This window comes from Peromyscus maniculatus, chromosome 12 (assembly GCF_049852395.1).
Source record: "Peromyscus maniculatus bairdii isolate BWxNUB_F1_BW_parent chromosome 12, HU_Pman_BW_mat_3.1, whole genome shotgun sequence".
Classification (NCBI taxonomy): Eukaryota; Metazoa; Chordata; class Mammalia; order Rodentia; family Cricetidae; genus Peromyscus; species Peromyscus maniculatus.
The window spans coordinates 6407681-6435136 of NC_134863.1; the positions used below are offsets into that span (position 1 = coordinate 6407681).

The 27456-nt window shown below is 41.9% G+C and overlaps 1 protein-coding gene and 1 long non-coding RNA gene across 2 annotated transcripts in view; one reads left to right on the plus strand and one right to left on the minus strand.

Annotated features, from left to right (window-relative positions):
• Window positions 1-569: 569 nt before the first annotated feature.
• LOC121821659 (immunoglobulin lambda-1 light chain-like) overlaps window positions 570-27456 on the plus strand; it is a 755041-nt gene continuing 728154 nt past the window's right edge. Inside the window, exons 1-2 of the mRNA XM_076548526.1 lie at window positions 570-668; window positions 787-1090. Coding sequence (XP_076404641.1) covers window positions 623-668; window positions 787-1090 — 350 coding nt within the window. The 5' untranslated portion in view covers window positions 570-622. The remainder of the gene's footprint in view (window positions 669-786; window positions 1091-27456) is intronic.
• Window positions 3547-16763, minus strand: LOC143268065 (uncharacterized). The gene is made up of 4 exons (XR_013043644.1): window positions 16189-16763; window positions 10060-10130; window positions 9305-9329; window positions 3547-3614 (listed from the first exon to the last, which is right to left on the minus strand). It is a non-coding gene; the product is annotated as an uncharacterized LOC143268065 (long non-coding RNA).

Genomic DNA, 27456 nt, shown 5'->3' on the forward strand with positions numbered 1-27456 from the left:
TCCTGAAAGTAATTGATTCATAGAGAGCAGCTTCTTTGCTGCATCTATTGGAGCAAGTAGGTTCCTTTGATTTCACCATCTTCAGATATCCTGTCTTCTACTGCACCTGGTGACAGTGGAGCTCACGTTCTTTGTGATATTTGCCACTCTCAAAAGGAACCAGAACATCGGAAAGAGTAGTAACTCTTGGTGCATATGGATAGGTATGAAAGTCTAGCTGTACAGAAAGCACAGGTTATTGTGCAGAGCCCTGAGGGCTAGTGATTGTAACAGTCAGAAGTGTTTTAGGGAGGGCAGAAACTTTGAGCACAGGCACCTGCCCTGGATCGATGTCTCCTCCAGCCACCAGAGGGCACTGCCAGCCACAAACTTGCTTAGAGTTGCCAGGCTCTCAGCTGATTTCTCCTTGCCCAGAAGCATTTCCTGTGCTTGAAAAAGTAAGTACTCTCTAGCTTTCTTTCTCAGCTGGTACCTGAGCTAATGTTGAAGGAGGGGCTTTCACAGGCTCCAGGACAGGAGATATTTGCATAGGGATGATCAACTCCAGGTACAGGGACAGATAAGAACTCTCTGCCTCTCACTAGGTTGTGTGGCTCCAGGAGAACCTGAATGCATCTCCAGCATGACCTGGCTTCCAGTTCTCCTCATTTTCTTTGCTCACTGCTCAGGTGGCTGCTTACATGTAATTTTGAGAGTGTGAACAGGAAAAATGGTAGTCTCTTCTTAGATTCCTAGAAGCAGGTATTGTTGGGTCCTCACTAATGCTGTTTTACTCCATCCTCACAGGGTCTTGGGCTGAGGTTGTGTTCACTCAGCCCAAATCAGTGTCCGGATCTTTGGGACAGAAGATCACCATCTCTTGCACTCGCAGTAGTGGAAACATTGGAAGCAATTATGCACACTGGTATCAGCAGCGCTCAGCAAACTCACCCCGTCTACTCATCTACGAGTATGATCAAAGACCCTCTGGGATTCCAGATAGGTTCTCTGGCTCCAAGGACAGCTCCTCCAACTCTGGCATCCTAACTATCTCTGGGTTGCAGCCTGAGGATGAAGCTGACTACTACTGCCTGTCTAGTTATGACAGCTATTACACACAGAGGCCCAGAATTATGGGGAACTGAGACAAAAACTCTCTAGAGCATCACCATCATCGGTTACCTTCTACCTTGGAAAACTGAGCTTTTCTGTCTTGTTTTGGAAATTTCTCTTTAATAGTCCCATTATTTCCTAAAATATAACTTACTCCCTGTCTGTCTGTCTGTCTGTCCGTCCATCCATCCATCCATTATCATCTCTATCTATCATCTATCTATCTATCTATCTATCTATCTATCTATCTATCTATCTATCATCTATCTATCATCTATCTATCTCTATCTATCTTCATCATCATCATCTACCTACTTATCATTCTCTCTCTCTCTCTCTCTCTCTCTCTCTCTCTCTCTCACTGTGTGTGTGTGTGTGTGTGTGTGTGTGTGTGTGTGTGTGTGTGTGTGTGTTTCAGAAGACACCTGTGGAAGTCAGTTTTCTCGTTCCACCAGATGGGTCTCTGGTATCAAACATCAGGTTTGGTGGCAGGGTCCTTTAACGACTGAGCCATTCCTCTGACACAAACCTCTACTCAACATTGATGGATGATCTCCTCATCCTTTTAAAACTGTTTCATGGAAGAGATTTACTTAAAATCAGTGCTTGCCAAACTGCGATGGATCATTCCTTAAACTGGTTATTCCATTTTCCCTTCTTTTTCTGTTTGTTGTTTTCTTAAGATTGGGTTTTGTTATACAGCACTGGCTGCCTCACAACTTGCTATGTAGCCCAGGCTTCTCTTGAAATTGTAATCCTTTTTGTGTGGCAGAAAATATTCTTCACTCTTAAACTGTAGTTGTTTTTGTTGTTGTTGTTGTTGTTGTTGTTTGGGTTTTTTGTTTTCAGTCTCAGCAGCTTTCTGAGATACAAATGGTGCACATACATTCATACAGGTGAATACTCACATACCCAAAATAAAAATAAATATATCTTAAAAAAATGTCTTCCTATTAGGAAAATGTGTCAGCATAGATCCAGAGCCAAGTGGTAACTGGACACCTGCCCCATCTCCCCATGCAGTATCTGTTTCCCATTCTCAGAATCAGTGATCTGACTAGAAGCCTGTGAGCTTTCTAACCTTTCATTCTTCGGAATGTCTGTATGTAGATGAGAAGTAATGCCCTGGGCTCTCTGTGGTAGTCACTACAGGGTCCTAATCTCTGCAGTTTTGACCTATTGAAGGCAGATACTGGGATGTTCCAAGTTAGGGATTACCAAGTGCTGGGGCTATAGAAGGTCTCTTCATCTCCATGGACAGCCTCATCACTTATCTCTGTGCCATGGTTTATTCTTTCACAGAGTAGCACACAAACAAATAAATGTACTGCATATGATGGGTTTTGAACATATATACTTTATAAAGGTCAAGCGTGTATCCTAATATGGTAATTCAACAGCTTGTCCCTGTAGATTGGACTGAGCAATTGGGATACCTATCTTGGGGAAAAACAGATTTAGATGTAGCCTGTTGTACACCATTCCAGACTAACTACAGGCATCATAGCTGAATCCAGTGCACATGGACAAATGCCTCCACTATTTTTTTAACTTAGAGACCCACTTTTTAAAAAATACAGTCCAAATGCTTCCCAGTGTCATAGATCACAGTGGCTGGTTAGATATAAGGATACCAAGTATTTACACAGTTCATTTCTAAAACGTGTCTTAGGAAAAAGATTCCATAATACATACTTCGTCTTCGGTTTCTGCAATGCACCTGAAATGTAAAGAAAAGAAAACAGTCTGTGGCCTAGGTCATGATGAGTTCTGTTTGCATGGGACATTGAAACACATATGAACATGATATAATGCCAATCAAAGTGGGAAAGAGTCTTCAAATAAAAGACTCTGCTTTAGTATATCATATGATGGTGTCACAAAAGAACTGGGGTTCCTCACTTGTACCTCTTCCCACTTTTGCTGGTTCCCACACCAGATCAAGAGGCACTATCTGTTTGGTCTCTGCTGCATGTTCCCTAAGCCACACTGCAACATGCTGGAGCATCTTTATGATACTGCTATGAAATTAACCCTGCCACAATGTAGCCTCAATTATTTATACTAATGCTCATGTGTTAAAAGTCTAACCACCTGCAACCCCACACTAGACATAAGAAGCTTGCTCCATATGACTGTTGTGGAACATACTGCATGGAAATTGAGGGGATCTGAAGTGCCTGACAACTTCTAAACCAAAACTTTAAGTTTTATCTAAAGAGAACCTTTTTTCTCCAGAAGAAAAAGCTGCTCACAAGACTGATAATTAACACTGGATGCTTTGATGCTCTATTCAGTTTGGAACAGGCTGGTACAATTCTTCTTCTCCCCTTCCTAAGCTAACTCTCTAATACCCTAGATGCCTGCTCAGTTTTGTTGTTCAGTGGGATATCCTCTGAAACGTAAGATCACTAAAGTAACCTTTCTATTTTAGAGAGAAAAAGGCTCTCTTATCTCCGATGAATTTTCTTCTGTCATTGTGCGGCCATCTGGTCTAAGTGTGTCATCATTTTCTGGTATAACTAGGGGGAGAGAAAGTCATGAGCTTGCAGACTGTCAGCTCTTGGTCCTGCTTCCTACCTATGTAGCATCTTTGCTTGATGTGGGTAAAAGTGCATGGACTTAGGACATGTGACTAGACCTACTGAACAGGATGGTTGGGCAGCTGCTGAACCGTCTTCCCTTGAAGGAAATTAAAGCAGAGAAAGACCAGGAGAGATATGAGTAAGAGATTTGTTGCATTTCTAGACAGTGGACACCCAAAGCAACATAAAATAATCTGTCTTTGATTGTGTATTGTTAAATTAACATTTTCACATGTATTCTGTTTGGAGGGCCACTTGTGAGGTCTCATTTTGGGTGTGGAGGTCAGTGGATAGCTTGTGGGATCTGTTCCTCCCCTTTTGCCAGGTGTGTTCTGAGTTTCTAATCCAGGTCATTGGGCTTAGAGAAGGCATCGATATCCTTGGAAAGAAGAATTTTATCCTTCCCTGTGACCAAACTTGTGTTTAAACTTTAGTGTTTGTGTTTACAATTTTTATCATTCCAATTTCAGGTAAGAGTTGACAGATGAAGACGGCAGGAATACAATCTTTTATGTAGTAAAAGTCTCACATGAAACTCTCAACTTGGAAAGAAGAGAATCATTATGAAGGAAGCAGCTGTATAGGATGTCAGCATTTTACTCCAAGATCAAAAAACATAAAGAAATTTGCATGGACTAGGAAGAGAATCACAAGCTAAGAGCAGAACTAGAAATACAAAAGAAACTCCAGGACTTAGAAGATGTGTAACGATAGAATGTTGGCAGATAAATGCCTAGTGATATATGAGAGTGCTTTCATTAGCCACTCTCAAGAAAAAAACCCATGAACTACTAGGAGAAGCAAAGACCATTTTGAAAGATGAAATAGGCAACTTTGAATCCAGAGTGACATCCATTCAGCAGGTGTTAGCACATCTGAAAGTTCAGTTGGATGCAAAATTATCCTTCAACATAACCAGTGAGGCTGATGAAAAGGAATCATATCAGCATACATTTAAAATATTTGTCTATCTTCTATGGAGCTGTGGGTTGTAGTCTGGTTAACTTTGCTTTACTTCTGGTATCTTCTAATGAGTGAGTAAATACCAGAGATGCTAGATAACAAGGAGGACCCTAAAAGGGACATGAGGAATGCCCTCAGAAGGGGAAATAGATGAGAAACCTGGGGGTTAGGGTGGGACAATGGAAAGTAGGGATATGGGATCGGGGCATGGGGAAATGGGACGGTTGAGCAGGGAATGGGATGGGTAGCATGGGAGAGCAATGAAAGAGATAACTTGATAGAGGAAGACATCATGGGGATAGGGAGAAACCTGGTCAGGGAAGTTCCCTGGAATTCACAGGCATGACCCAACTTAGATTACTAACAGTTGTGGAAAGGTTGCCTGAGCTAGCCTACCCTGGTGATCAGATTGGTGACTACCCTAACTGTCATAAAGAGCCTTCATCTAGTAACTGATGAAAACAGATGCAGAGAGCCATGGCCAAGCATGTTCAGTCGAAGAGAGGGAAGAGTAATTCTATGAGCAAGGGGCATCAAGACCATGATGGGAAGACAGATACAACTAAACTAAGCTGGTGGGCACTCATGAACTTTGGACCCACAGCTGTGGATCATGCATGGGAATGGACTGGGCCTTTGCCTGGGCAAGACCGTTGTGTAGCTTGGTGTGTTTCATGGCACCCTGACAGTGGGAATAGGATCTATCCCTGGAGCATGAACTGGCTTTTGGAGCCCATTGCCCATGGTAGGGACTCCTTGCACAGCCTTGATGAAAGGGGAGAGGTGTGGACCTGCCTCAGCTGAATGTTCTGGGTTTTGCTGACTCTCCATGGGAGGCCATACATTTTTGATGGAGGGGATGAGGGTTAGGCTGGGGGAAAAGACGGGAGAGGGAGGAATGAGGGACAAATTTGTGGTTGGTATGTGAAATGAATAAAGAGATTCCTAAAAAGATGTTTGTCTAGCACACTCAAGCATTTTTTTAAATGATAATTTCCATTCTTCAAAGGACTTGGAGGGGAGTTTTAATCATTTCATTTCATTAATGGAAATTTGTGTATTTAACGTATATTGCTTCTTTTTTCATATATTCAGAGGAGACAATATTCATGTATCCATTTATATCATAAGTATATCAATTTTAGTAGGTTCATGTGATATTCATAAAATCAGCTAAACCAACAACAGCGAGAATTTTAGATTTAATAAACATTGTGTAGGTAATTGCTTTCTAATGATTGATGGTCTTATGAGTGAAGTAAATACTCGAATTGAGCAAGTGAAATGTTACATAAATCAGTTCCAATGCAATAGAGACCCAAGAAAACAATCTCTGCAATGAGCAATGACATGGAAACTCAAGCAAATCATGCAAGTGATTAAGTATCTCAATGGTGGCATGATATTTGGCAAAAATTAACTTTCCTACAACTTTAACCACAAATTGTTATGATTTTATTGTAATTGTGCACATGCCATTCAGATTTCTTGTTCATGGGTATGCATGAATGTGCATGTGTGAGTGTAGTTTTGATCATAGGTGTGGATTAGATGCATTTGCTTGGTTGTAGGTAAGTGTTCGTGTGCATGGATGTGAGAGGAGGGTGTGGACTATCCTGCATTAGTCCACACACTCAGTTACCACCTGCCCTCCATTCTGATCCCCTAGTGTCAGAACCCTCACTGGTGGTATTGGCAGGGGTCATCCTCCATAGTCCTTCCTGACTAGCTTTATGAAGGACCCTCAACCTAATGCCAAAACAGGTATGGACACAGGTAAGTGCCCCATACCCAGGCTCTCTGGAGTATTCTAAACCTATTCTAAACCTGTTCTATCATATAGTGCTACTAACCCATGAAGGCCCTCTATGCCCAGACCCAGGCAGATTTATCAACTCTCTTATGAGTCTGAATCACTTCTCTTTTTCCATTCCACCCACCAGCAGGCCCAGACCCAGAAAGGCAGCACATGTGTAAGCCCTTTTGCTGACTGTGACCCATGATACTCACTCTTCACCCTGTGTGACTATGCCACACCAAACAGATTATGGAGGCCAATACTAGGACCATCTTTTGAAAGCTCAGCCAGGACCCTTAACTCATCCCACCACTTAGTCTCAGACACAAGTGGTAGCCAGATCCATGCATAGAAGTCATACATTTTTGGCAAGGCCTAGGTGAAGGCCATATGTGTTGTCTTTTAAAAAAGCACTAAAGGTGGATACTTCTCAGAGGCGTCTGCCTTTCCATGCAAAATGAGGGTGTCTGTACATGAGGCTGCCTGCAGCACAGCTACAGACGGGTATAAAGTAGAGACAGTGTCAAGGAAGTTAGCAGACATTGCACTAATTTGTGTCAGTGCATTAGGTGTTCGAGAGTTCCAAATTGACCATCAAAAGTCAGTGGTTTGGCTTTGTCACTTTCCATAAATTTTAGAAAAATTTCCTTCAGTTTTTTTTATAATTTAGTTATTCTTTTACATTAATCTGATTAGGAAATCTTTCCTAGCTGATTTTAGACTCAACTCTTCCCTCTCTTTTCTCATATTCAAGTGCATTAGGTGTTCAACAGCAGGCTTTCACCTCTACCCACCAGTATCATAAGAGACTCAGATGGGCATTCTTTTGAGCAATGTTTCAATGTTCCCAGGTAGAAAGAATATCCCACACCTTGATGTATTACCAGATGCAGTGTCTATAACCCTAAGTATCCCAGAGGTAGGTACCAGAGAAGGGAGGAGGAAGATAATGGGGGTAGAGACTGCTCCTAGATCTAGGAGGGACACCTTGTTCAGAAGCAATAGCTGCTGAGTTTAAGGAGAGGAGACACATTGTATTAAGGCTACTGAGATTGTCTATGAAAAGGAGCCAAGGCCAAAGTAGTTCAATGAGACAATGCAGAAGATCAGACAGACTTGTAAAGATCAAAGTCCATCAACCTACCAAAGACGGGAGAGCCTGGAGGAAACACACTTGTCAGATATGAACTCATTTCTGCCCAAAGACCACCATGTCAGATACTCGAGTACAAAGTCATAAATATACAAAACATAGAGGACAGACACAGCCTGTAGCAAGATGTGTGTCAAGAAGGTTGCTCCCCAATTGCTCATGTCCTTCAACCCTTGGAACATGGGTATTAGCTTATGGGAACTTCCTAAGGCACCCTCTGTATCTTGGAATCAGAATCAAGAATGCATGAAAAACAGCCTAGACCGGGGTCAGAGATCAGACCTCTCCTCACTCATAAGGTCAGAGGCTCAAGAATGAAGGACAAGTCTCTGACCTCCTTTACACCTCAGTCATCCTGCATGGAGTCTAAAATGAGGCACACGGGCTGGGAATGAGCTACACATTAACACTAGGCCTTTCTATGCCAGTATATTGCAGATGTGGTAGTTCTGTCAGACATTTTACCCAGCACTCTACACTGTTGGTGCCACATGAAGCAGGAGTTAAAAGTGAACCGAGGACTATGCATGAACTGCTACAAGTCCTGAAGGAAGAAATGGAAGGGCTCTGTTCTTCCTTTATCATTGGGCATACTCTGCAAGACTATCACCTACAAGACTATCTTGTTCCTTAGAGTAAAAGAGAGAATACTGTTCCTCACCAGCCACATTGGCTCTATCACAGGTAAGTACACAAAGTGAACACAACACTTCATGGGCGCTGTCATGGTGAATCTCAACAGTCAATTGGATGATACCCAGTACTTGGCAGCAAGTGTGAGATTAGAGCAGTTTAGTTTAGGTGAGGTGGAAAGACTACTGAACTCTGCATGACATCATGGCTTAGGAAGGGATCAAGGATATATAAAAAGGTAAGCTGAGCATGAGCATTAAATCTTCTGGTCGCTGACATGTTATAACGGGACTCTGCCACAGACTCCTGCCTGTATATATAATTACCCTGTGTTACAGCCTATAAGCTGAGACTATATTGAAAAATCTACCATTTCCCTTTTAGGTTATCTTCACTGGAATTTTTAACAACAACTGAACAAATTATTCAGACAGGCAGAAGTAAAATGCAGAGCTAGTAACTGAATCCCAAACCCTGAAAGTTTGGTAGTATCACGGACTTAAAGAATAAATGTTCTGGGGAAATGTGTACAAAGGAGAGGAGGATAAGCAAAGCACATTTAATAGCACACTCTGCTCACTTTCCATCATGTCCCTGTAATTGGAATAGAACAAGAACCTTCTATTTTCCTTGTCCTTAATGAAATCTTTACCACATTCCTAACTCAAAGACAATGCATAACATGACCACTAGTGGACCCTTGCTCATTGATTCAAACCAGGTACACTGATCCAAATTCACTGAGTTGAATTTCACCCTCAGTCATGAGACATTGGAACAAGGTGCCTTGAGGAACATCAGCTCTACTCCATCTGCATCACCCACATGTGGGAGAAAGAATTAGAGGGTGGTGCACCCATTCCAGACTAACTACAGGCATTGTAGCTGATTCCAGGGCATATGGAAAAATGCCTCTAGAATTTTGTTTTTAACTTAGAGGCCCACTTTTTTAAATGTACAGTCCAAATGCTTCCCAATAGGTGGCATAGATCACAGTGCCTGGTTAGACATTAGGATACCCAGTATTTATACAATTCATTTCTAAAAGGTGTCTTAAGAAAGAGATTCCATAATACATACCTCGTCTTCGGTTTCTGCAATTTACCTGAAATGTAAAGAAAAGAAAACAGTCTGTGGCCTAGGTCATGATGAGTTCTGTTTACATGGGTCCTTGAAACACATATGAACATGATATAATGCCAATCAAAGTGGGAAAGAGTCTTCAAATAAAAGACTCTGCTTTAGTATATATGATGGTGTCACAAAAGAACTGGGGTTCCTCACTTGTACCTCTTCCCACTTTTGCTGGTTCACACACCAGATCAAGAGGCACTATCTGTTTGGTCTCTGCTGCATGTTCCCTAAGCCACACTGCAACATGCTGGAGCATCTTTATGATACTGCTATGAAATTAACCCTGCCACAATGTAGCCTCAATTATTTACACTAATGCTCATGTATTAAAAGTCTAACCACCTACAACCCCACACTAGACATAGGAAGCTTGCTCCATATGACTGTTGTGGAACATACTGCATGGAAATTGAGGGGATCTGAAGTGCCTGACAACTTCTAAACCAAAACTTTAAGTTTTATCTAAAGAGAACCTTTTTCTCCAGAAGAAAAGGCCTGCTCACAAGACTGATAATTAACACTGGATGCTTTGATGCTCTATTCAGTTTGGACCAGGCTGGTACAATTCTTCTTCTCCCCTTCCAAACTAACTCTCTAATACCCATGATGCCTGCTCAGTTTTGTTGTTCAGTGGGATATCCTCTGAAACATAAGATCACTAAAGTAACCTTTCTATTTTAGAGAGAAAAAGGCTCTCTTACCTCCGACGACTTTTCTTCTGTCTTTGTGCGGCCATCTCGTCTAAGTGTGTTTTCATCATTTTCCGGTATTACTAGGGGGACAGAAAGTCATGAGCTTGCAGACTGTCAGCTCTTGGTCCTGCTTCCTACCTATGTAGCATATTTGCTTGATGTGGGTAAAAGTGCATGGACTTAGGACATGTGACTAGACCTACTGAACAGGATGGTTGGGCAGCTGCTGAACCGTCTTCCCTTGAAGGAAATTAAAGCAGAGAAAGACCAGGAGAGATATGAGTAAGAGATTTGTTGCATTTCCAGACAGTGGACACCCAAAGCAACATAAAATAATCTGTCTTTGATTGTGTATTGTTAAATTAACATTTTCACATGTATTCTGTTTGGAGGGCCACTTGTGAGGTCTCGTTTTACGTGTGGAGATCAGTGGATAGCTTGTGGAATCTGTTCCTCCCCTTTTGCCAGGTGTGTCCTGAGTTTCAAATCCAGGTCATCGGGCTTGGAGAAGGCATTGATATCCTTGGAAAGAAGAATTTTTTCCTTCCTTATGGCCAAACTTGTGTTTAATTTGTGTGTGTGTTTACAATTTTTTTTTTTTTTGGTTTTTCGAGACAGGGTTTCTCTGTGCAGCTTTGCGCCTTTCCTGGAGCTCACTTGGTAGCCCAGGCTGGCCTCCAACTCACAGAGATCCACCCACCTCTGCCTCCCGAGTGCTGGGATTAAAGGCGTGTGCCACCACCGCCCGGCTGTGTTTACAATTTTTATCATTCCAATTTCAGGTAAGAGTTGACAGATGAGGACGGCAGGAATACAATCTTTTATGTACTAAATGTCTCACATGAAACTCTCAACTTGCAAAGAAGGGAATCACTGTGAAGGAAGCAGCTGTATAGGATGTCAGCATTTTACTCCAAGATCAAAAAACATAAAGAAATTTGCACGGACTAGGAAGAGAATCACAAGCTAAGAGCAGAACTAGAAATACAAAAGACTCCAGGACTTAGAAGATGTGTAACGATGGAATGTTGGCAGATAAATGCCTAGTGATATATGAGAGTGCTTTCATTAGCCACTCTCAAGAAAAAAACCCATGAACTACTAGGAGAAGCAAAGACCATTTTGAAAGATGAAATAGGCAACTTTGAATCCAGAGTGACATCCATTCAGCAGGTGTTAGCACATCTGAAAGTTCAGTTGGATGCAAAAATTGTCCATCAACATAACCAGTGAGGCTGGTGAAAAGGATACATATCAGCATGCATTTAAAATATTTGTCTATCTTCTATGGAGCTGTGGGTTGTAGTTTGGTTAACTTTGCTTTACTTCTGGTATATACTAATGAGTGAGTAAATACCAGAGATGCTAGATAACAAGGAGGACCCTAAAAGGGACATGAGGAACGCCCTCAGAAGGGGAAATAGATGAGAAACCTGGGGGTTAGGGTGGGACAATGGAAAGTAGGGATATGGGATCGGGGCATGGGGAAATGGGACGGTTGAGCAGGGAATGGGATGGGTAGCATGGGAGAGCAATGAAAGAGATAACTTGATAGAAGGAGACATCATGGGGATAGGGAGAAACCTGGTCAGGGAAGTTCCCTGGAATCCACAGGCATGACCCAACTTAGATTACTAACAGTTGTGGAAAGGTTGCCTGAGCTAGCCTACCCTGGTGATCAGATTGGTGACTACCCTAACTGTCATAAAGAGCCTTCATCTAGTAACTGATGGAAACAGATGCAGAGAGCCATGGCCAAGCATGTTCAGTCGAAGAGAGGGAAGAGTAATTCTATGAGCAAGGGGCATCAAGACCATGATGGGAAGACTTACAGATACAACTAAACTAAGCTGGTGGGCACTCATGAACTTTGGACCCACAGCTGTGGATCATGCATGGGAATGGACTGGGCCTTTGCCTGGGCAAGACCGTTGTGTAGCTTGGTGTGTTTCATGGCACCCTGACAGTGGGAATAGGATCTATCCCTGGAGCATGAACTGGCTTTTGGAGCCCATTGCCCATGGTAGGGACACCTTGCACAGCCTTGATGAAAGGGGAGAGGTGTGGACCTGCCTCAGCTGAATGTTCTGGGCTTTGCTGACTCTCCATAGGAGGCCATACATTTTTGATGGAGGGGATGAGGGGTAGGCTGGGGGAAAAGATGGGAGAGGGAGGAATGAGGGACAAATTTGTGGTTGGTATGTGAAATGAATAAATAGTTTCCTAAAAAGATGTTTGTCTAGCACACTCAAGCATTGATTTAAATGATAATTTCCATTCTTCAAAGGACTTGGAGGGGAGTTTTAATCATTTCATTTCATTAATGGAAATCTGTGTATTTAACATATATTGCTTCTTTATTTCATGTGTTGAGAAGGAGACAATATTCATGTTCCATTTATATCATAAGTATATCAATTATAGTAGGTTCATGTGATATTCATAAAATCAGCTAAACCATAACAATGAGAACTTTAGATTTACTAAACATTGTGTAGGTAATTGCTTTCTAATGATTGATGGTCTTATGAGTGAAATAAACACTCGAATTGAGCAAGTGAAATGTTACATAAATCAGTTCCAATGCAATAGAGCCCCAAGAAAACAATCTCTGCAATGAGATGACATGGAAACTCAAGCAAATCATGCAAGTGATTATGTATCTCAATGGTGGCATGATATTTGCCAATAATTAAACTTTACTACAACTTTAACCACAAATGGTTATGATTTTATTGTAATTGTGCCACATGCCATTCAGATTTCTTGTTCATGGGTATGCATGAATGTGCATGTGTGAGTGTAGTTTTCATCATAGGTGTGGATTAGATGCATTTGCTTGGTTGCAGGTAAGTGTTCAGGTGCATGGATGTGAGAGGAGGGTGTGGACTATCCTGCATTAGTCCACACACTCAGTTACCACCTGCCCTCCATTCTGATCCCCTAGTGTCAGAACCCTCACTGGTGGTATTGGCAGGGGTCATCCTCCATAGTCCTTCTTGCCTAGCTTTATGAAGGACCCTCAACCTAATGCCAAAACAGGTATGGACACAGGCAAGTGCCCCATACCCAGGCTCTCTGGAGTATTCGAAACCTATTCTAAACCTGTTCTATCATAATGTGCTGCCCACCCATGAAGGCCCTCTATTCCCAGACCCAGGCAGATTTATCAACTCTCTTATGAGTCTGAATCACTTCTCTTTTTCCATTCCACCCACCAGCAGGCCCAGACCCAGAAAGGCAGCACATGTGTAAGCCCTTTTCCTAACTGTGACCCATGATACTCACTCTTCACCCTGTGTGACTATGCCACACCAAACAGATTATGGAGGCCAATACTAGGACCATCTTTTGAAATCTCACCCAGGACCCTTAACTCATCCCACCACTTAGTCTCAGACATAAAGTGGTAGCCAGATCCATGCATAGAAGTCATACATTTTTGGCAAGGCCTAGGTGAAGGCCATGTGTTTTGTCTTCAAAAAAGCACTAAAGGTGGATATTTCTCAGAGGCATCTGCCTTTCCATGTAAAAAGAGGGTGTCTGTACATGAGGGTGCCTGCAGCACAGCTACAGACGGGTATAAAGTAGACACAGTGTCAAGGAAATTAGCAGACATTGTTCTAATTGGGGTCAGAGCATTAGGTGTTTGAGAGTTCCAAATGGACCATCAAAAGTCAGTGGTTTGGCTTTGTCACTTTCCATAAATTTTGGGACAACTTTTTCACGGTTTTTTTTAATGTAATTTAGTTGTTCTTTTACACTAATCTGATTAGGAGACCTTTCCTAGCTGATTTTAGACTCAACTCTTCCCTCTCTTTTTTCATATTCAAGTGTATCAGCTGTTCAACAGCAAGGTTTCTCCTCTACCCACAAGGCAAGGGCATGAGTCAGATAACCTATTAAGATTCAACCGTCTTTCTGGGCATGCAGTCTCCAGAGAAGGTTTCTGTTTTGTCTTCTTCTCTCCAAGTTGTCTTGTGACTCTGATGAGCTTAGTGAGGGAGAGAAAATTATGGAATAAAAGAGACATGGGACATAAGAGACTCAGTTGGGCATTCTTTTGAGCAATGTTTCAATGTTCCCAGGTAGAAAGGATATCACACACCTTGATGCATTACCAGGTACAGTGTCTACAGGACCCATGATCCCAGAGGAAGGTACCAGAGAAGGGAGGAGGAAGATAATGGGGGTAGAGACTGCTCCTAGATCTAGGAGGGACACCTTGCTCAGAAGCAATAACTGTTGAGTTTAAGGAGAGGAGACACAATGTATTAAGGCTACTGAGATTGTCTGTGAGAAGGAGCCGAGCCCAGAGTTGTTCAATGAGACAATGCAGAAGATCAGACAGACTTGTAAAGATCAAAGTCCATCAACCTACCAAAGAGATGAGAGCCTGGAGGAAACACACTCCTCAGATATGAACTCATTCCCGCCCAAAGACCACCATGTCAGATACTCCAGGAGAAATTCATAAATATACAAACATAGAGGACAGACACAGCCTGTAGCAAGATGTGTGTCAAGAAGGTTGCTCCCCAATTGCTCATGTCCTTCAGCTCTTGGAACATGGATATTAGCTTATGGGAACTTCCTAAGACACCCTCAGTATCTTGGAATCAGAATCAAGAATGCATGAAAAAGAGCCAAGGCAGGGGTCAGAGATCAGATCCCTGCTCACTCATAAGGTCAGAGGCTCAAGGATGAAGGACAAGTCTCTGACCTCCTTTACACTTCAGTCATCCTGCATGGCAGTCCAGGATTAGGCACATAGGCTGGAAATGAGCTACACATTAACACTAGGCCCTTCCTTGCCAGTATATTGCAGATATGGTCGTTGTGTCAGACTAAACAGCCATTTTACCCAGCACTCTACCCTGTAGGTGCCACGTGAAGCAGGAGTTAACAGTGAACAGAGGACTATGCATGGACTGCTACAAGTCCTGAAGGAAGAAATGGAAGGGCTCTGTTCTTCCTTTATCATTGGGCTTACTCTGCTAGACTATCACCTACAGGTTCCTTAGAGTACAAGAGAGAATACTGTTCCTCCCCAGACACAGTGGATCTATCACAGGTAAGGACACAAAGTGAACACAACACTTCATGGGCACTGTCATGGTGAATCTCAACAGTCAATTGGATGATACCCAGTACTGGGCAGCAAGTGTGAGATTAGAGCAGTTTAGGTTAGGTGAGGTGGAAAGACTACTGAACTCTGCATGACATCATGGCTTAGGAAGGGATCAAGGTTATATAAAAAGGTAAGCTGAGCATGAGCATTAAATCTTCTGGTCGCTGACATGTTATAACGGGACTCTGCCACAGATTCCTGCCTGTATATATAATTACCCTGTGTTACAGTCTATAAGCTGAGACTATATTGAAAATGTACCATTTCCCTTTTAGGTTATCTTCACAAGATTTTGTGACAACAACTGAATAAATTATCCAGGCAGGCATAGTTACAATGCAGAGCTAGTAAGTCCATCCCAAACCGTGAATTATTGGTAGTATCACAGACTTAAAACAGTAAATGTTCTGAGGAAATGTGTACCAATGAGAGGATAAGCAAAGCACATTAAATATCACACTCTGCTCACTTTCCATTATGTCCTTGTAACAGGAACAGAACAGATACCTCCTATTTTTGTTGTCCTTAATGAAATCTTTACCCCATTGCTAACTGAAAAAACAATGCATAACATGACCACTAGTGGACTCTTGCTCATTGGATCATACCTGGAACATTGTTATCTAAGGTGAATCTCACCCTCTGTCATGAGACGCTAGAACTTTGCCAGGTTCCTTTTAGGAACATCAGCTCTACTCCATCTGCATTACCCACATGTGGGAGAAAGGATTAAGGGTGATTCACCTATTCCTGTCTACAGCAGGTGAAGCCACCCTGACTCATACTAATGAGCCTCAGTTTCCACCAGTTCATGCTATTGAATGAGAGCCAAAGGTGACATCAGATGCATTTTAAAATCTGTAGTTGTGTTTACATTGAAGACTTAGATATATTGGAATTATCCTACATAGGGAAATAGTCTTAAGCTTCTCTTTAGATTTACATATAAAGAAAATGATTATCACCACATTACACAACTGGACAGAATTACAGAATTCACAACATACCTTTTTCATTAGGAATTTCTATAGAATAAAATTTACAGATTTCTGGTGTCATCACATCTGTATGCGGTATTGCTTGTCTCTGCTGAATTCTCTTCAATAAAGGAGAAACTGGGAATGCATCGAGAATAGAGTTTCATGTCAGCCTCATGGCAGAAAAACAGAGGAAACTAACAACTGTGTGTTTGTACATTTGATCTGATTGCTTGTTTCCGGGTACAGTCATCAGAGTGAGATTGTGCTTCAGGAGGATCACTGAATAGTGTACAACCAGTTAAGCATTACATGAACATGACAAGTAAAAGCTAATTTATGTGGCAATGCAGAAGGAAGTGCCCCATGACTGAACACACTTTGTGAGTGTGGTGTCAGAGCAGAGTGGTATCACTCTAATCCTTCTTAGAGCCCATGACACCTTTGCAATGGCTCCATTCACCAGCTGCTCACTAAGACCCTAAGAATTTCTTAAGGACTACCCACAGGACTCACTAAGCTAATACAGATCTTTGTAATATATACTATAGGAAAAAGCACAGGCATTCAGAAGTGCCCTGTGATGTCTGTGAGATACCAGAAGACTTCAGCTACACAGGAGTAACTGAATTCAGACAAACTGTTGCATTTACTCTAGAACACTGGAGAACTGTTATTCTTCATTCTTTGACTGCCCCTTATATAATAGTACATCTCATGGACAATGTATGGCATTGTCCATGGGAGGTAGTAAGGTAAGAAGCTTTGAAAACTTGTGACATTTCACACAATGGAGCAGTAACAGCTGCATTTGTGTGCCAGTGACGACCTCTCCTGACAGAAACAACTGACAGGAGACATGCTCTGCAGGCAGTCCCTGACTCCAAGTGTGAGCTACCTCCCAAATGAGCTGTGGGATTCCTGGATCAGTAAACAGCACCTTCCTCTATCATCCTCAACCTGTCACCGGCCTCTCAGTGACTGAGTCTGAACCTCCGGAACAAAATTGGGAGGATACCAATGCTTCCAGGCTCCAAGTCAATCTAAACCAAGCTGTCACGTGGAGGATGGGAGGAAAGGAAACTCTTTTAATCTCACCAAACCTGGAAAACCCTCTACAGGAAGAGGCTGGAAAAGCAGCCTGGTGCCATTGTAGGTGACAGATGTCCCCTGAAACTGTGTGGACATTCTGAACTGAGTTCAGCTAACAGAATGGTAGTCTACACAGGCTACATGTGAGTTTGCAAGGTGCTGTTCATCTATTCTTCATGAAAGTTCTGTTTCTCCAGAATCTTCTCCCACACAGAAACACACGGGCAATGGACGAAATCCTACTCCCCTCTGTTGTTTTCTTTTCACTTTTTTTTAGAGGAAAGGTCTCTGGCCCACAGTGATCTCAATGCCACTTTGTAGAAATAGATGACTTTGAACTTAAAATTCTCCCATCGGCACCTCTGAAGGAGGTTTATAAAGCTATACAACCACAGCACATCTTTTGCATACTGGGAGCTCAAACCCAAGGCCTTAGAAATGGTAGTTATGCAATGAACCACATTCTCTCTCAAGAACTAGCTCTTCTTTGCCAAAGGCCTTCATAGCACATGCCTGAGCAAATATACAGAAACCATTTTGCAAATAACGATGCTCTTCTTACTCCTACCTGCTGCCTGTGGTCCCCCTAGTGCTCCCACTCACAGGCAATATGGACACTGACTACCAGTGAGCAGAAGTCCCCTTAGAGTCCAGAGACTAGCTCACATTTAAAAACCTGTTGCCAGGAGCTAAGGAGACCAGAGGTTAACATCCCCTGCTGTTCCTGTAGAGGACACAGGTCTGGTTGGTTTCTATCACAGAAAAAACAGCTCAAAACAGTCTATAACTCCAGTTGCTAGAAACCATACAGCTAATTTGAGTCTGCATATGTATCATAGCTACAAATGGTGCACACACATTTATGCAGGTGAACACTTGTATACCCAAAATGAAAATAAATATATCTTTAAAAAACGTCCTTCTATTAAGAAAATGCTTCAGCACAGATCCAGAGACACGTGGTAACTGGAGTTCCTAGTGGATATTATTGTTTAGATGAGTATCTCTTTTGTGTTCATGCTAATGTTGTCTATTTACTAAATCTTGTAATTATTTTTTATATATATTACATTTATTTTTGTTCTATTAAAATCGTGATCTTAAATTTGCATGAGAGAATTTTTTCATTTTTCATTTTTTCCCTTTTGTTGGAAACAGATTTTTTCATACAATATTCCTAAATTATAGTTTCATCTCCCCCTGATCCTGCCAGTTCCTCCCAACCCCCCCCCCCTCATCTGGATGCACTCCCTATCTGTCTCCCACTTGAAATAAAAATTTCTGAAAGAAACAACCAAACATGACAAAAGAAATATAAGAGAAAGCAAAAACAATCATATCTAACTATTTCTTTAAAAAATCTTTCTTTCCTATTTGATACTATAATAAGGACATCATTTCCCACGCCTGTTTCTCAATGAAAACCCTCCTCTATACCCATAAATCTTTCCTTGCCGTCTTTCAAAGCATGGCTACTCTTCTAACTAACTGTTTGTGTGTGTGTGTGTGTGTGTGTGTGTGTGTGTGTGTGTGTGTGTGTGTGTGTGTGTGTTCCAAATCAGTACTGTACTGTACTGTAAAACTCTAAGGGAAAAACCTCTGCCGCATCACCCCATGCATTGTCTGTCTCCCATTCTCAGATCACTGATCTGACTAGAAGCCTGTGGGCATTCTAAACTTTCATTTTTCTGAATGTCTGTAGGTAGATGAGAAAAAATACCCTGGGCATTTGCCTTCTGTGGTAGTAACTACAGGGTCCTGATCTCTGCAGTTTTGACCTATTGAAGGCAGATACTGGGATGTTGCAAGTTAGGGATTACCAAGTCCTCCGGCTATAGAAGGTCTCTTGATCTGCATGGACAGCCTCATCATTTACCTCTGTGCCATGGTTTATTCTTCCATAGAGTAGCACACAAACAAATAAATGTACTACATGTGATGGGCTTTGACATATATACTTTAGGTCAAGCGTGTATCCTAATATGGTAATTCAACAGCTTGTCCCTGTAGATTGGACTGAGCAATTGGGATACCTATCTTGGGGAAAACAGATTTAGATGTAGCCTGGTATACACCATTCCAGACTAACTACAGGCATCATAGCTGAATCCAGTGCATATGGACAAATGCCTCCACTATTTTTTTTTAACTTAGGGGTCGACTTTAAAAAAAAAAATACAGTCCAAATGCTCCCAATAGGTGGCATAAATCACAGTGGCTGCTTAGATATAAGGATACCCAGTATTTATAAAATTCATTTGTAAAGGGTGTCTTAAGGAAGAGATTCCATAATACATACTCCTTCTTTGGCTGCGGCAACGCATCTGAAACATAAAAGAAAGAAAACAGTCTGTGGCCTAGGTCATGATGAGTTCTGTTTGCATGGGTCATTGAAACACATATGAACATGATATAATGCCAATCAAAGTGGGAAAGAGTCTTCAAATAAAAGACTCTGCTTTAGTATATATGATGGTGTCACAAAAGAACTGGTGTTCCTCACTTGTACCCCTTCCCACTTTTGCTGGTTCCCACACCAGATCAAGAGGCACTATCTGTTTGGTCTCTGCTGCGTGTTCCCTAAGCCACACTGCAACATGCTGGAGCATCTTTATGATCCTGCTATGAAATTAACCCTGCCACAATGTAGCCTCAATTATTTATACTAATGCTCACGTGTTAAAAGTCTAACCTTCAGCATCCCTACACTGGACATAGAAAGCTTGCTCCATACTGACTTTTGTAGAAAGTACTGCATGGAAATTGAGGGGATCTGAAGTGCCTGACAACTTCTAAACCAAAACTTTAAGTTTTATCTAAGAGGATCTTTTTTCTCCAGAAGAAAAAGCTGCTCACAAGACTGATAATTAACACTGGATGCTTTGATGCTCTATTCAGTTTGGACCAGGCTGGTACAATTCTTCTTCTCCCCTTCCAAACTAACTCTCTAATACCCATGATGCCTGCTCAGTTTTGTTGTTCAGTGGGATATCCTCTGAAACATAAGATCACTAAAGTAACCTTTCTACTTTAGAGAGAAAAAGGCCCTCTTACCTCCAAGGGATTTTCTTCTGTCATTGTGCGGCCATCTGGTCTAAGTGTGTTTTCATCATTTTCCGTTAAACCTAGGGGGACAGAAAGTCATGAGCTTGCAGACTGTCAGCTCTTGGTCCTGCTTCCTACCTATGTAGTATCCTTACTTGATGTGGGTAAAAGTGCATGGACTTAGGACATGTGACTAGACCTACTGAACAGGATTGTTGGGCAGCTGCTGAACCGTCTTCCCTTGAAGGAAATTAAAGCAGAGAAAGACCAGGAGAGATATGAGTAAGAGATTTGTTGCATTTCCAGACAGTGGACACCCAAAGCAACATAAAATAATCTGTCTTTGATTGTGTATTGTTAAATTAACATTTTCACATGTATTCTGTTTAGGGCCACTTGTGAAGTCTCATTTTGGGTGTGGAGGTCAGTGGATAGCTTGTGGGATCTGTTCCTCCCCTTTTGCCAGGTGTGTTCTGAGTTTCAAATCCAGGTCATTGGGCTTAGAGAAGGCATCGATTTCCTTGGAAAGAAGAATTTTATCCTTCCCTGTGGCCAAACTTGTGTTTAAACTTTAGTGTTTGTGTTTACAATTTTTATCATTCCAATTTCAGTAAGAGTTGACAGATGAGGACGGCAGGAATACAATCTTTTATGTAGTAAAAGTCTCACATGAAACTCTCAACTTGGAAAGAAGAGAATCACTATGAAGGAAGCAGCTGTATAGGATGTCAGCATTTTACTCCAAGATCAAAAAACATAAAGAAATTTGCACGGACTAGGAAGAGAATCACAAGCTAAGAGCAGAACTAGAAATACAAAAGAAACTCCAGGACTTAGAAGATGTGTAACGATAGAATGTTGGCAGATAAATGCCTAGTGATATATGAGAGTGCTTTCATTAGCCACTCTCAAGAAAAAAACCCATGAACTACTAGGAGAAGCAAAGACCATTTTGAAAGATGAAATAGGCAACTTTGAATCCAGAGTGACATCCATTCAGCAGGTGTTAGCACATCTGAAAGTTCAGTTGGATGCAAAAATTGTCCATCAACATAACCAGTGAGGCTGGTGAAAAGGAATAACATCAATATGCAAATATTAAAATATTTGTATATCTTATCTGGAGCTGTGGGTTGTAGTTTGGTTATCCTTTTCTTTACTTCTGGTATCCATTTATGAGTGAGTACATACCAGAGAAGCTAGGTAACAAGGAGGACCTAAGAGGGATGCAAGGAATTCCTGGGAGAGGGAAATAGATGAGACTTCCTGAGTGAACTGGGGGTTATGGGGGACAATGGAGGGTAGTTGTATGGGATGTGAGCATAGGGGAATGGGATGGTGGAACTGGAACAGGGGCAGAGTGGGAGAGCAATGAAAGAGATATCTTGATAGAGGGAGACATTATGGTATGGATAGGGAGAAACCTGGTCAGGGAAGTTCCCAGGAATCCACAGGCATGACCCCAGCTAAGATTACTAGCAATAGTGGAAAGGGTGCCTGAGTTGTCCTACCCTGGTGATCAGACTGGTGAAAAGCCCTAACTGTCATCATAGAGCCTTCAGTGAATAACTGATAGAAACCCATACAGAGAGCTAAGCACCAGGCTGAGTTCCAGAAGTCCAGTCGATGAGAGGGAAGATTGATTCTATGATCAAGGGGCATCAAGACCATGATGGGAAGACTTACAGAAACAACTGAACCAAGCTAGTGGGAACTCATTAACTCTGGACCCACAGCTGTGGAGCCTTACATGGGACTGTACTGGGCCCTCGGTGGGGGTGAGATATTTGTGTAGCTTGGTGTGTTTCACTGCACCCTGACTGTAGGAATAGGATCTATCCCTGGAGCATGAGCTAGCTTTTTGGAGCCCATTGCCTAATGTGGGACATCTTGCACAGCCTTGATGAAAGGGTGTGGGGCTTGGACCTTCCTCAGCTGAATGTTCTGGGTTTTGCTGACTCTCCATGGGAGGCCATACATTTTTGAAGGAGGAGATGAGTGGTAGGCTGTGGGGAAAGGCTAGAGGCAGAGCAGAAGGGATGAAGGAGGTATCTGTGGTCAATATGTGGAATGAATAAAAAATTTCTTAAAAAGATTTGTCTAGCAAACTCAAGCATTGTTGAAATGATAATTTCCATTCTTCAAAGGACATGGAGAGGAGTTTTAAACATTTCATTTCATTAATGGAAATCTATATATTTAATGTATTTTGCTTCTTTATTTCATATTTTCAGAAGGAGACAATATTTATGTATCCATTTCATATCATAAGTATATCAATTTTAGTGGGTTCATGTGATGTTCATAAAATCAGCTAAACCAACAACGAGAACTTTAGATTTTCTAAATATTGTGTAGGTAATTGCTTTCTAATGATTGACGTTCTTATGAGTGAAATAAACACTCAAATTGAGCAAGTGAAATGTTACATAAATCAGTTCCAATGCAATAGAGACCCAAGGAATCAACAATCTCTGCAATGTGCAATGATCTGGGAATACAAGCAAATCATGCAAGTGATTAAGTTTCCCGATGGTGGCATGATATTTGGCAATAATTGACTTTACTACATCTTTAACCAGAAATGGTTATGAATTTATTGCAATTGTGCCACATGCCATTCAGATTTCTTGTTCATGGGTATGCATGAATGTGCATGTGTGAGTGTAGGTTTGATCATAGGTGTGGATTAGATTCATTTGCTTGGCTGCAGGTAAGTGTTCATGCACATGGATGCGAGAGGAGGGTATGCACTATCCTGCATTAGTCCACACACTCAGTTACCACTTGCCCTCCATTCTGATCCCCTAGTGTCAGATCCCTCAGTGGTGGTATTGGCAGGGGTCATCCTCCATTGTCCTTCCTGCCTAGCTTTATGAGGGACCCTCAACCTAATGCCAATTCAGGTATGGACACAGGTAAGTGCCCCATACCCAGCTCTCTGGAGTATTCTAAACCTATTCTAAACCTGTTCTATCATAATGTGCTGCCCACCCATGAAGCCTCTCTATGCCCAGACCCAGGCAGATTTATCAACTCTCTTATGAGTCTGAATCACTTCTCTCCTTCCATTCCACCCACCGGCAGGCCCAGACCCAGAAAGGCAGCACATGTGTCAGCCCTTTTGCTGACTGTGACCCATGATACTCACTCTTCACCCTGTGTGACTATGCCACACCAAACAGGTTATGGAGGCCAATACTAGGACCATCTTTTGAAATCTCACCCAGGACCCTTAACTCATCCCACCACTTAGTCTCAGACATAAAGTGGTAGCCAGATCCATGCACAGAAGTCGTACATTTTTGGCAAGGCCTAGGTGAAGGCCATGTGTTTTGTCTTCAAAAAAGCACTAAAGGTGGACACTTCTCAGAGGCTTCTGCATTTCCATGCAAAATGAGGGTGTCTGTACATGAGGGTGCCTGCAGCACAGCTACAGACGGGTATAAAGTAGAGACAGTGTCAAGGAAGTTAGCAGACATTGCACTAATTGGTGTCAGAGCATTAGGTGTTCGAGAGTTCCAAATTGACCATCAAAAGTCAGTGGTTTGGCTTTGTCACTTTCCATAAATTTTGGGACAAACTTTTTCAGGTTTTTTAATGTAATTTAGTTGTTCTTTTACACTAATCTGATTAGGAGACCTTTCCTAGCTGATTTTAGACTCAACTCTTCCCTCTCTTTTTTCATATTCAAGTGTATCAGCTGTTCAACAGCAAGGTTTCACCTCTACCCACAAGGCAAGGGCATGAGTCAGATAACCTATTAAGATTCAACCGTCTTTCTGGGCATGCAGTCTCCAGAGAAGGTTTCTGTTTTGTCTTCTTCTCTCCAAGTTGTCTTGTGACTCTGATGAGCTTAGTGAGGGAGAGAAAATTATGGAATAAAAGAGACATGGGACATAAGAGACTCAGTTGGGCATTCTTTTGAGCAATGTTTCAATGTTCCCAGGTAGAAAGGATATCACACACCTTGATGCATTACCAGGTACAGTGTCTACAGGACCCATGATCCCAGAGGAATGCACCAGAGAAGGGAGGAAGAAGATAATGGGGGTAGAGACTGCTCCTAGGTCTAGGAGGGACACCTTGCTCAGAAGCAATAACTGTTGAGTTTAAGGAGAGGAGACACAATGTATTAAGGCTACTGAGATTGTCTGTGAGAAGGAGCCAAGCCCAGAGTTGTTCAATGAGACAATGCAGAAGATCAGACAGACTTGTAAAGATCAAAGTCCATCAACCTACCAAAGAGATGAGAGCCTGGAGGAAACACAATCCTCAGATATGAACTCATTTCCACTCAAAGACCACCATGTCAGATACTCCAGGAGAAAGTCATAAATATACAAAACATAGAGGACAGACACAGCCTGTAGCAAGATGTGTGTCAAGAAGGTTGCTCCCCAATTGCTCATGTCCTTTAGCCTTTGGAACATGGGTATTAGCTTATGGGAACTTCCTAAGGCACCATCTGTATCTTGGAATCAGAATCAAGAATGCATGAAAAAGAGCCAAGGTAGGGGTCAGAGATCAGATCCCTGCTCACTCATAAGGTCAGAGGCTCAAGGATGAAGGACACATCTCTGACCTCCTTTACACTTCAGTCATCCTGCATGGCAGTCCAGGATGAGGCGCATAGGCTGGAAATGAGCTACCCATTAACACTAGTCCCTTCCTTGCCAGTATATAGGAGACGTGGTAGTTCTGTCAGAGTAAACATCCATTTTACCCAGCACTCTACCCTGTTGGTGCCACGTGAAGCAGGAGTTAACAGTGAACAGAGGACTATGCATGGACTGCTACAAGTCCTGAAGGAAGAAAGGGAAGGGCTCTGTTCTGCCTGCTTCATTGGACCCTAACTGCTAGACTGCTCTTGAATAATCCTTTTGTACACTGTGAATATATGTTGGTGTGATTGGTTTAATAAACAAACTAAATGGCCAATAGCTGAACAGGTAAAAGTTAGGTGGGAAAGCCAAATTGAGAATGATGGGATATGGAAGGGTGGTGTCAGAGGAGTTGCCAGCCAGATGCAGAACGAGTCAGACATACCTAATTGGATAGACGTAAAAGCGCTAAGCCTCATGGGAGAATATACATTAATAGGAATGAGTTGTAAGAGCTAGTTAGTAATAAGCCTGAGCTATTGGGTAAACATTTATAATTTATGTTAAAGCTCAATGTGGTTTTTATGAAGCTGCTGCTAGCACCCAGAGAAACTCTGCCTACAATAGACTATCATCTACAGGTTTCTGTGAGTATAAGAGAGAATGTTGTCCTTCACCAGACAGAATGGCTCTATCGTGTTAGTACACAAAGTGAACTCAATACTTCATGGGCACAATCATGGTGAATCTCAACAGTCAAACAGTCAATTGGATGATACCCAATACTGGGCATGGAAGTGTGAGATTATATCTATTAGGTTAGCTGAGGTGGGATGACTAATGAACTCTTCTTGGCATTATTGCTTAAGAAGGTGTGATGGTTATTGCTTGCCAACTTGTTTGCATCTGGAATGAACTAACCCCCCAACATGGAGGGCATATCTGTGAGGAATTTTTTTCTTAAGTTGAAGTAGGAAGACCCACTTCTAATTTGGATCTTTGGAAGAAATAGGCTGTAATGCCAGTGAAGGAATGCACTTGTTAACAAGACCAGAACAATCAGGCAAAGAGCAAAAGCTTCCTTCTTCCATGTTCTTATATAGGCTTCCAGCAGGAGGTGTGGGCTGGATTAAAGTGTGGCTTCCTGCCTCAAGTTCTCAGTTAAAGGCATGTGTCTTCATGCCTCAATTGCTTGTCTTTTCCCAGCTCAAAAGATCTAGATTAAAGATGTGTCTTCCTACATCAAAGGGGGAAGTGAACAGGAGCTCCCATTCCTAACCAAGAAGCTATCTTCATTGGCAAACTCAAGGGAAAAATCAGTTTTCTCCAATAGAGTCTCATTAGGTATATTAACCACGCTTAAGGGTAGACCCAATGCAAGCATGCAAGCTGTAGATGGCCAACACACAACATACTTAATGGTTTTGTAGACTTTTTGGGTCTCATATTGCTTTTGGGGGAGCATTTTTAAAATCTTACTGGTCTTTTACAAGTATATTATAGTTTCTGATTTGGTGTTTTTATGTTGCTTTTTTGAGTGTGTGTGTGTGTGTGTGTGTGTGTGTGTGTATTTGTTGTGCTTTTACACTGATTATATATTGGTTTTCTTTTTTAATTTGCTTGTTTCTTTTCTACAGTGAGAGATAAAGATAGTGGATGGGTGGTAAGGTGGGGAGAATCTGGGAAGAGATGGAGAAGGGGAAACCAAGATCAGAATATATTGTATAAGTTTTCAAGAAAGAAAAGGAAAACATTAAATTTTAAAAAGCAACCCTTGAAAAAGGAGTAATGTCCTGGGAAATACTGTCTTCAAATGGCAAAGTACACTTTCCCCAGACTCTGCTTACCACTGTGCCATTGAAAGAGGAAAAGGACACCCCCCTCTCATTTTCCTTGTCCTTATTGATATCTTTCCCACTCCCTGATCCTCTAACACAATGTGTAACATGACCACCCCTGGATCCTTGCTCATTGGATCAAACCAGGAACACTGTTATCTAAGGTGAATTTCACCCTCAGTCATGAGACGCTGGAACTTTACCAGGTCACTTTGAGGAACATCAGACCTACTCCATCTGCATCACCCACATGTGAGAGAAAGTATGAGAGAGGGTGGTTCACCCATTCCTGTCTACACCCGGTGAAACCACCCTGATGCATACAAGATGAGCCTCAGTTTCCACCGGTTCATGCTACTGAATAAGGTGACATCAGATGCATTTTAAATTCTGTGGTTGTATATACATTGAAGACGTAGATATATTAGTATTATTCTACATAGAAAAAAGTCTTAAGCTTCTCTATAGATTTATATATGAAAGAAAATAATTTGCAACAGTATACACAATTGGACAGAATTATGGAATTCCCACAGCACCTTCCATTTTTATTGGTGTTGTTTGTGTGCTACTTCAGGAACGGGAGATCCTTCCACATCCTGAGGGGCAACAGCTTGCTCCTGACAAATTTCCCTTAAGAATTCAGGAACTGGGAATGCATTATAACAGGGAGTCATGTCAGCCTCATGACAGAAAAACAGAGGAACCTAACAACTGTG